Source organism: Cyprinus carpio, chromosome B2, assembly GCF_018340385.1.
Source record: "Cyprinus carpio isolate SPL01 chromosome B2, ASM1834038v1, whole genome shotgun sequence".
NCBI lineage: Eukaryota > Metazoa > Chordata > Actinopteri > Cypriniformes > Cyprinidae > Cyprinus > Cyprinus carpio.
The window spans coordinates 13,757,790-13,768,443 of NC_056598.1; the positions used below are offsets into that span (position 1 = coordinate 13,757,790).

General features: G+C 37.7%; 1 protein-coding gene across 1 annotated transcript; it reads left to right on the forward strand.

Annotated features, from left to right (window-relative positions):
- Positions 1 to 275: 275 nt before the first annotated feature.
- Positions 276 to 8,328, forward strand: LOC109049661 (angiomotin-like 2a). Its single transcript, XM_042718159.1, has 10 exons — positions 276 to 674; positions 1,624 to 2,358; positions 2,614 to 2,776; positions 3,803 to 4,004; positions 5,029 to 5,324; positions 5,483 to 5,670; positions 5,758 to 5,847; positions 5,955 to 6,106; positions 7,000 to 7,137; positions 7,353 to 8,328. The coding sequence occupies exons 1-10, from the start codon at positions 634 to 636 to the stop codon at positions 7,436 to 7,438; spliced, it is 2,091 nt and encodes a 696-aa protein (XP_042574093.1). The 5' UTR covers positions 276 to 633; the 3' UTR covers positions 7,439 to 8,328.
- Positions 8,329 to 10,654: the final 2,326 nt, after the last annotated feature.

Genomic DNA, 10,654 nt, shown 5'->3' on the forward strand with positions numbered 1-10,654 from the left:
GGTGTTACCTCTCCGTTTGCTGCTGGTGACTTGTTTTTTTACTATTGAAGAGAAGATACTGTGAAAGTAAAAAAACGCAGTAGAAGTCAGGCAAAGAAAACCTATGCTTGTTTAGTACTAAAAAATATGCTTAAACATTTATAAGATATGCCTACATACGCAAAGGTTGATCTTCTAGCTCTAGTAATGTGTATCCCTATCTTGTGTCAACACGTTTGCATACCTTTCAGATTGGGTCACACCTTTTGACACCTTTTCTCTGTTAATGTGACATCACTGCTCAGTCTCTCTGTAGTAAAACAAAGCTTTATGTTGTCATGGATTTACTTCGACCACAACTGGGCCGTTTTCTTAAATTATTACAGGACTTTCAGTGAAAACCTGAGCGCTCGTAGCTGCTGTGAGAGCCCCGGTGGATGTAAGCGGAACTGCAGCTGCTGGGTTAAATGGCTCTTTTTTCTCTCTTTTCACTTTTGATCCCTGAGCTCACACATTCCGACCATTCCAGGCGCGCTTAGTTATTTATGAGAGCAGAGCGCGCGCCTACTAGCTCATAACCCAGCCAGACCTGAACACAACGAGGAGATAAAACACACACACAAGACATTAGTTGGATTACTTGGATTATTACATATGCCATTAACAGAATCCGTGTGGAATGAAAGTTTTAGTCGGTAAGTTAATCGTTAATGTTCATTCTACAGACATGGAGTTTAATGATCAATAGCAGCGAACGCGTTCGTTCACTAGTGACTTAATCGGCAGAAAACGGAATGAAACTTTACGTAACACCGATTAGTCCGAATCGATTTGAGGACGATATACTGTTGCTAAGTAAAAGTTAGAACAAAATTGTGTAAGGTTTATGACGTTTAATTTGCTCGGGGCGTATTAATATTAGGAATAAAGAAAATTTCACATTGAGCTTCTGTGAGCGCGCTGCTTGTCTGGATGATCACTTTTTTTTTTTTTTTTTTTGAATAGTTGTTGGTAAATGGAATGTGTTGTTTTGGTTTTATTTTGGAATTACTATGATTCTATATATTTTTTGTAATTATTTGACGTAATTATTTTCATTTATATAATTGTTTACATTATTATTATTATTATTATTATTATTATTATTATTATTGTTGTTGTTGTTGTTCTTAATTTTAACTATATGCTACAAAGAGGATATGGCTTGTCCCTATCATAGGTGCAAGTTAATATAGCTGGTTTTGTCATTATGTATTTGCTCATTATTTGATTAAAGCACGTTAAAACTTTGCCAAATGAAGCTCGTTTTTAGGTGTCAACATTTTTACAGTGTAAAGATGGCTTGGATTTATTTTATTTTATCTGTATCTTATTTTTATCTTTTTATATTGCAGCTTGATATGACACTTTCTCTAAATTGATAATAATAGTTTAAAATAATAAAATAATAGAGCATTTAAAAATAGTTAAAATATACTTAAAACTTTAAATCTATCTATCTATCTATCTATCTATCTATCTATCTATCTATCTATCTATCTATCTATCTATCTATCTATCTATCTATTTGTCTGTTTCAAATAACTATTGTATATTTGAAAAATCATAATCTTTTCTTGTCTTTTCTATGCTCTTGCCCTCCAGGTCCAATTCAGATCAAAAATACACGTCTCCATCAAATAAAATGAGAGGTGAAGAAGTATCTAATACCGTCCTGCACAGACTAATCCAAGATCAGCTTCGCTATGGAAACCCCACAGATACCCGCACACTCCTGGCCATCCAGCAGCAGGCCCTGAGACGAGGAGGAGGTGTTGGGGGTGGCAGCGGAGGAGCTGGTTCTTCACAGTCTTCAACTGAGAGCCTCAGCGCGGAGGAGCCCCAGTCTCCTCAGCTCTCTGCGCGCCAAGAACCCCAGGGTCAAGAGCACCAGGTCGACTACCAGCACTCTGAGAACTACACAACATACCCACACCACGGCGAGGAGCTGCCCACCTATGAACAAGCCAAGGCTCAGTCTCAGCATTTGGCCTCCCAGTGGTGCCAACCACACAGGGGCTTCTCACTACAGGATAGTGAAACCATCCCGAAGCTCTGTGAGGAGGAAGACAGCTGGGATCCAAAGCGAGGCCACATACGGTCCCTCAGTGAGCAGCTTCTGCAGTTTTCAATAGAGCGCAGTAAAATGCCTGCTACATGTTCTGCCAGTTACCCTCAGATACATGGATATCATGCAAACCAACACTTGCAATATAGCCAGCAAGGACTCGAGTACAATAAGCAGGTTCCTTATACCGAGTACCCCTTTCCTGCACAACAAGCACCGGAGTATGAACATTACTACAAAGCACCACCACCATTTCATTCCCAGCACAACAGGTAACAATGGCGAAATTTACACTTAACCACAGCTGACATTTGATTTGGTAACACAGTATATGCATTTCCTCCAGTTTTGACGTACTTTATAGGATGTGTCATTATGACTAACTGTCTGTTGGCTGATGGTATGGTTGAGTATGCAAAATGGGACGTGCTGATGTAGTTTGCCATCCAACTACACTAATGTACTAAGATGAACTGAATCTGATCATTTAGTTTTTTATCTAACATGATGATTATTATCTTGTGCAGACTTCAAACACCAGAGGTTTGCCATAGACTCTCCACATCTCCCCCTGCTGGCAGGGAGGTCACAGCTTGCAGTCTCAGTCAGCTGGAAATGCTCATGAATGAGAATAAAAGACTGAAACAGGAGCTAGAGGGACACAGTGAGAAGGCCCTCAGAATTCAGAAGGTAAAAGCACATGACTCTGAAATTTACTTTTTGTGAAAAAATTTGGAAAATTAGGTTTTTGGCCAAGGCTCAGGTGAAAATACAGATCTTAGTGGGACACCTGTCTGAATTTAGTCTAGTCATTTTTCGGTTTAATAAAAAGACACAGGCTATATGTGTCTTACAACAGGTTATAGGTGGAGTTGTATTATATCTTAAAACAATTCTCTTTCTGTTCTATTTAAATTCTATATTTAATGGATAGTGGCAGGCTGTTTACAACAGATTATATATGAAAAATTTTCCATCACAAACTTTGTTGACTTACAAAGACAGAGACATTTTATTTGTGTATATGTGAGTGATTATTACATATTAATTATTACATATACTGGATAAATAGAAACAATAAATAGAACAGCATTATTTTGTAGTTTTCCTTTGACTTTGGCTAAATTCCAAAAGGCAATGAAGTGTTTCCAGTGGATTACATCAGTGCAGTTAAGCGGTTTCTCACACTGAAAGACTGATAATTACACAGGTTTGAGCGCTTACCCATCAGGCCACTGCCTTGTGTAAACGTGCCTGGGATGATGGAGTCATGGTTAACGCCATCCTGGTCTGTCCATATGAGACTCCTGAACCCCTTCTCTGTTCTGTGCTCTAAAGGAGCATTCATATTTACAATTGCTTGATGAAATTTTGAGAGCGAAAACCAGTCAATCCAACAGGAACCTGCAGTTTCGAATGATGGCGAAAAAGTTCAGTACATAGATTTTGCTAGTTTTCAAAATGGTTATGTAAATTTACATGCTGACCAAAACAGACAGTTTTGAAAGTGACTTCTGTGACTTCCGTTATGCATTTCTACACAATTGACAATAGGCCATTTTTTTGCCCACAAAATTTCACTAATGCAACTGAGACTTTAATCATAACCAGCAACGCTGATTGCTAACCATCTTTAAGTATTTCTGAGACTGTCTATTTTAAGATTGACGCATCTGACTTGCTATTTACAGTAACTGTCTTTTCTTTTTCCCCCAGCTGGAACAAGAGATCCAAAGGATCTCAGAGGCCTACGACACTCTGATGAAGGGCTGCGCTAAAAGAGAGACTCTTGAGCAAGCGCTAAGAAACAAGCTGATGGCTGAGATCAAGAGGATGCAGCATTCAAGCATTCAAGCGGCAAAAGAAGCCGAAGCTGCTGACCAGAACCAGCATGTTATTGAGAAGCTCCTTCTGCAGAGTGAGTTCACGAACACAGCAATATTAAACCTCATTACAGAGTTGCACTCCAAATGTGAAGATCTGTTTTTCTGTTGAGTCATTTTGCTTAAAGAGGGAATATGTTTCCAATTAGAGCATTCCAATGCAGGAATTTCAGACACATAACAGTGGCTTAGTTGAGCTGAACAGTCAGAAAAGAGGATTAAATGTCAGAAGTGACTTTCGTCTTTTGTATGAGACAGATAACCAGTGTCACTGCTCTTGTCTGCTTCACATGGACAATTAATGAAATGTTCTGCTCAGCGATGACTTGCTGTTCGCTAAGAGTGGGAAGATGATGATAAGTTTTCCAGTGACTGATGGGAAATAAGCTAAACAGTCTGAAGCTTTGGGATGTGGGTCAAAGTGAGAGTGGGTCACTGCTTCTCCTTCCCTCTGCATTCCTTAAGCGCTTGCGTAAATGAGGCGCTCCGGATTTTGCAATTGAATTCCTGAGCAGGAAGTCAATGGGGAGTGGTGCTGGAGAGGGCCTGCATAAACATTCCTTCAGCTTCTTTCTCAGGTCTCATATAATACACACCAATGGTTGCAGAACCATTTAGCTTTAGCTTTAATTTATTTTTATTTTATTAGTTAGTTGCCTGCACTAATCTGTATATTTTAGTTCATTTCAGTTTTATTTCAATGAATGAAAACAATTTTCATTGTTAACAATTTAAACTTAAGCACTTAAATTTAACCTTAAAGAATGGCTTGGAACTGAACCAGTACATTGCTAGATTAATACATTACACAGATCATTTATCAAAACAGTACAAATCATGTATACATTTAACTATGAAAAAAAAAATAGATGAGCCATATTGTGACATCTCAGCCAAAATGCTACCATCCATGCTACTTTTTTAATATCAAATTACACCCATGAACGTGCCTTAACTTGGCACTCGGGGACCATCTTTGGCTCTCAAAGCAATGGACCTGTTCATATACTTTTAATTTACAAACACAGATCTCAATTTGTTTTCTATCTTCTCTGACAGATGAAGAACAGCAGCTTCAGAGCGCACATCTGGAGCAGGAGGTTCAGCATCTGCGAAACGAAGTGGAGAACCATCAGTGCAGAAGCGAGGCTCTGGAGACGGCACTGAGGTCCACGCAGACACGCAGCCAGCAGCTGTGGACGGAGCTGCAGAGGAAGAGAGCGTATGTGGAGAAGGTTGAGCGTCTGCAGGGGGCTCTAACTCAGTTGCAGGCGACCTGCGAGAAAAGAGAAGGGCTGGAAACATGCCTGAGGACACGGCTGGAGCAGGAACTGCGGAGCCTCCGAAATCAGCAGGTACTGAGACAAAACGGTGCTTTGTTTTGAACTGTTCTTATGTTTCTAAGCATTGTATTTTAGGGCTGTTTCCTTCCAGTGTGGCTAAGAATAGCTTGAGACTTCAGATCAGGACATTGCAGCGATCTTACACTTTGTTTGCTCTTCTTTGTCCACAGCGGCAGCCTCAGTCAGTCTGCGGAGCGTCCCACGTAAGTGTTTCCACACTGCAAGAGCTTCTGCGGGAGAAAGAAGAACGTATTCTGTCGCTGGAGGCTGACAAGACACGCTGGGAACAGAAATACTTGGAGGAGAAGACCATGAGGGAGTTTGTGATGGATGCCGCTGCAACTGCTGCAGCTCAGAGGTAAAAAAGGAGATCAGTGTCAAAATCTTCAGAGTATATTGTGCTTTTTAAACTGATTTCTAATTGCTTTTGTCCTAAACTTTACAGAGACACAACCATCATCAACCATTCGCCCTGCCATTCGTTCATTGAGGAGCTCCCATCATTTGAGTACAGGAACCAGGAGGTAGAAAACAGGTAAGATAGCCACCCTCAATGCACCTTAAAATACATTTCAGTTGCGTTTAATGATCCATTTTGGATTTTAGGATAGTATAGGACTCATAAGTATAATATGTTGTCAGGATCCGTGCCCTGTACGCCCAAATCCTGGAGAAGGACACAGTGATCAGCATCCTGAAGCAGAAGCTGCAGCAGGAGCAGAAGAGAGAGTCAGGAGCTGAGCCCTCCATCACCATCGCTCATTCAACGGTCACACACACTGCCCAGGGCAAAGGTTAGTGTCAATGCTAAGATTTTACCAGCTAAATTAGTGTTTCACTAAAATTAGCATTGTTTACTGCTTTAGATTTGGTAGTTGTTGCCTGACAAACATTACCATTAGTGCTTACTGTTAATTAGTGTTAACTAGTTATGCATTTACCAGTTAAGTTAGGTTTTACTAATTGTTAACTAAGTTAACTTATATTGTGACTAACGTTAGCATTAGAGTTCACTGCTAGTTAGCAGTTACTAGTTAAGTTAATGTCTTACTAACATTAGCATTGATGTTTAATAATAATTAACTTTTACTAGTTAGGTTAGTGTTCACTGATAATTAGTGTTTATTTAAGCCTTTACTAGTTACTAGCTGTGATTTTACTGGCTAAGTTATTGCTTGACTAACATTAGCATTCGGGTTAACTCTTAATTAACAAAGTTAGTATCTGATTAACATTAGCATTAGATTTCACTGCTAGTTAGCAGTTACTATTTAAGTTAGTGTCTGACTAACATTAGCATTGATGTTTACTATGAATTAACTTTTACTAGTTAGGTTAGTGTTCGCTGATAATTAGTGTTTATTTAAGCCTTTACTATGCTTTTACTAGCTAAGTTATTGCTTGACTAACATTAGCATTAGTCTTTACTGATAATTAACTTTGACTAGTTGGTTGCTTATAGTCACTAGCTAAGCTTTTGCAAGGCAAGTTCTTGTCTGACTAACATTCACTGTTTGCTGTCAACTTGCTTTTACTAGTTACAATTGTGACTGACTAAAATTAGCATTAGTGTTCACTCCTAAGTTAGTATCAAAGTTAGTATCATTAGTGTTCACTGAGAATAACACGAAATTAGCTGAGAAGAATTTGTTAACTTTGAAACAAATTCTTATGGATCTTTTTCCAGGGAAGAGTTGTTCCAGTAACCTGGAGAATGGTACGTCCCATTCAGCGCTCGCTCCGGTAGCAGCCCCGGGACAACCTGAAGGAGTTCTGTTAGAGAAACAGAGAACAGATCAAACCTCCCACACAGAGACCAGCTCTGGTGAGTCAACTTTTAGCCGTTTTCTGTATGATATGGGATGAGAGGATACTTCATGAGAAAGTAACTGAAAATATTACATGCTAATTAAGAGATAAAGATTAAAAGTCGAAAAGTCGTTTGGGATCTTTTTAAATAGGTCTACCACTGATGACTTTCTCCCGATGTAGTCCCTCATTTTGTGATGACTGATAAGTATTTGTTAATATTTTTCATAGATAACATCCAGAAAGCACCATCTGCTGTGGACCTTTTCAAGGGCCTAGATGATGTGACGGCTGAAGCAGTGGAGATCTTCATTTGATGAAGAACACTTGGACAAACTGCCCTGCAATATAAATGTTGAGGAGCTCTGGGAGAGATTAAATGACACCACATCATTATACTGTTGTGAAGCAAGAATCCAGATAAACAGCAGAGCTGCTCAAAAATTTCATGTGAAAGAGGGAGCTGAGCTCTACTCTAAAATCTACATCTCCAGTCTGCTATGTTTTGAAAGATAAGACAGCTAACTGAATTACAGAGAAGTTTGCTGCTGGTGAGAATCCTACATTTTTGAGTATTTACAGCCGTCCCGTACAGGAGGGTGGACACAAACTACTAAAATGTCCTCACTATTGCATTGTCCCTCCTCTCAGAAGACTTGTGTTAACTTCACCACACTCCAGTTTAGATGACTTTCTTCTTGAGACTGATGCTCTTGCATGTATCTTTTCCACCCCACCTTTATCGATTGTTATAAATTGTTACATTTTTCTCATGTTTTTCTGTTTATGGCTGCTACACCCTTCAGCTATTCTTCTACATTGCATTTCTAGGATCGGCATGCTTAACACGTTGTGCAAGACAAAAACATTATATAGACCTAGTAGTCTAAAAGAACTGTTAGAGAGAAAACCAATTGTATTATATTAGAATTAGCTTTCTTGTATTTTGTTTTTGAATGTTTTCGCTCTTAAATGGCACATTTGCTGGTCAAGGTGTCATTTCAAAGTAAATATTAATATATATTTTGTACAATTGTTTGGTTGTGTTGGAATGTAATGCTGAGGAACTGATGCCAAAGAGCATTTCAGTAAAGTTCATGTTTTCAAAACACATGGCCAAGGGTTGACCTCTTCTATTTAATCCATGAAAGATGTGAATGTTCTGAAACATTTCATACATTTACAATAAAGCTATTAATATATAAAACCATGTGTCTCTTGGTTTGTGAAGCCCTTGGGAAATTTTTGTTGGTTCCAGCAAGCACCATCTACTGGATTTCGCCCCATTTCACACATTCCAGGTTTTCTCACACACATGCATTCCAAGAAAGATAAGTAATTATAAGCAAATACCAATAAGGGGCATTCCAGCTCTCATATTTCACCAGAGGAAAACTCACGCTATTTCCCTCAGGCTCACCTTTAGCCACATTTTATACTCAGGCTTCTGAGGCATTCAGACAAATATTCTGCTTTTGAGAGCGAACAATAGATAACTCGCTCAAAGCTGACTCACCCAACATTGACTAACCTATCCAGCCTCCGAATACTGTCACTGACAAAAGCCAACTCAATATTCCTTAGTGTAGTCACATGCTTTGAAACATGGTATCCATGTTTCCAAATACAGAACTTAGAATATATTTCTGTATTAGATGTGATGTTTAGCTTTTAACTAATTCCTCTTTGCGACAGTAATGAGAGGCATCTTAGACTCGCACTGCTCATGAGGAAGTTGTTTGTGGGTGATCTTACTGTAAGTCAGTTGTTTACATAGTACAAGGTACTCAACTGTGTAAAAACTGGGCAGCTCACACACAATTTAGCAGGATTGCATGTTGGGGATGTATGTTTTTAGGTCCAAATAGCTGAACATGTCATGAAAACACACTGAAACTTTGGAATTCAAAACTTATCTGGAGATAAAGTTTTATAAATATATATAAAAATAAAAAAAATAAAAGTTTTTATTTTAGAAAATATTTGAGATTCTGCACAAGCATTTTGCTGAAAATATAACTTGATAATATAACTTGTCACATGCTTAAACATATAACATATGCTGATAATTTAAAAAGATCAAATAATAAAATGTCAAATGGAAGAATTTTTCCCTTGTTTTCTCAGACTGTGCATTAAAACCTCTCAAAACTGACTTGTAATAGAAGGTGTATAAATAAATCAATTAATGTTTTTTAATAGAAGGTGCATAAATAAACCAATTAATGAGTTAATTACTAATAAATCTTTAAATAAATTTTCTTAAAGGGGAATATGTCGTTTATGGTTTTAATTATACTTAATTATACTTAGCTGAAATTAAGAAGTCAATGGGAGGTCCATAACACTGGGTTACAATGGGACAAAAAAATGCACAACATGTTGATATCATCTTTGGTAAGTAAGCTAAAGCATGCTAGGATGCTTCACAATTTATGGTATTTCACAGACAAAAGTTTGATTGATGAAGGAATCTCAGGAATTCAGGTCTCAGTTGTAACAAGAATGAACAATGCTTGTTATTGAAAATAAGACGGCCACGTCTTACATATTTACTACACCAGTAATGCCTCTGATTATGACCTCCATTGTTCATTTTTGCATTTATGCATAAATTAATAACATGTTCCTAAACAGGAAACAATTTTCCCATAAAACTTGTAACCTGTAACTTGCCACGTTACAAACTACTGTTCAAAAAGGTACTAACTAAAGGTTTATAAGTGGAAAATATCTGTCAAATTTTAGATTTTTAAGATTATTTACCATTAAAAACTTTGGAAAAAGAAGTTAATGTACACTACAGACATCTAACAAAGCAAACAAACAAAAGTGCATCATGAACAAATTAACACAGTTCATTGCCAACAATGAAAACTCAAGGAAATTAAATTTTTGTAAAATTTCAGTCAAAACTATAACTCACTGGACTGCCATACCTACATTAACAGAAAAAAAAACAGGAAAAAAAGCAAGTTTGTCAGACAATGGAAAGCATGATTTGTCAGTAAGGCATAAGGGGGTAATTGTACGTTAAATTTCAATTCAAATGAATAATTGAATAATTTTTTGTTCCAGGTTGAATACCTTTGAAAGCACATTTAAATCACATCTGCTTTCAAATGCAGTTCTTAAAGCAGAAATTCAACATAGATCACTGTCAGTAAGGACTGGCATGTAAGGTCAGTCTTTATAAAAAAATAAAAAAAAATGAAGTGACACTACTGTACATACAGTAATGGATTATCATGACTCAGTATCAGAACATTTTAAGTACAGTTTATAAATCATAAAAGCATTGCCATTTAAACTGATAACAGAAAAGAAGAGGGAATAGCTCTTTATCATGTGGGGGAGTTCATGACCTTGTCTATATACACTGATAATATTCACAAGTGCTTTCAATATTTGCAATAAATCATCTTCAACCAAATAACATTTTAACAGGCAAATGTGATGACGACACTGTGGCACTGGATCTTCATACCCACACAAAAACAAACTTGGCTCCAGGTAAGCTTATGTAAGCTGGG

Coding starts and splice junctions, on each gene's coding strand:
- LOC109049661 (XM_042718159.1), top strand. CDS start 634: ATGCCATTAACAGAATCCGTGTGGAATGAAAGTTTTAGTCG. Junction 2,777..3,802: donor AGGCCCTCAGAATTCAGAAG/GTAAAAGCACAT, acceptor TTTTTCCCCCAG/CTGGAACAAGAGATCCAAAG. Junction 6,107..6,999: donor ACACACTGCCCAGGGCAAAG/GTTAGTGTCAAT, acceptor ATCTTTTTCCAG/GGAAGAGTTGTTCCAGTAAC.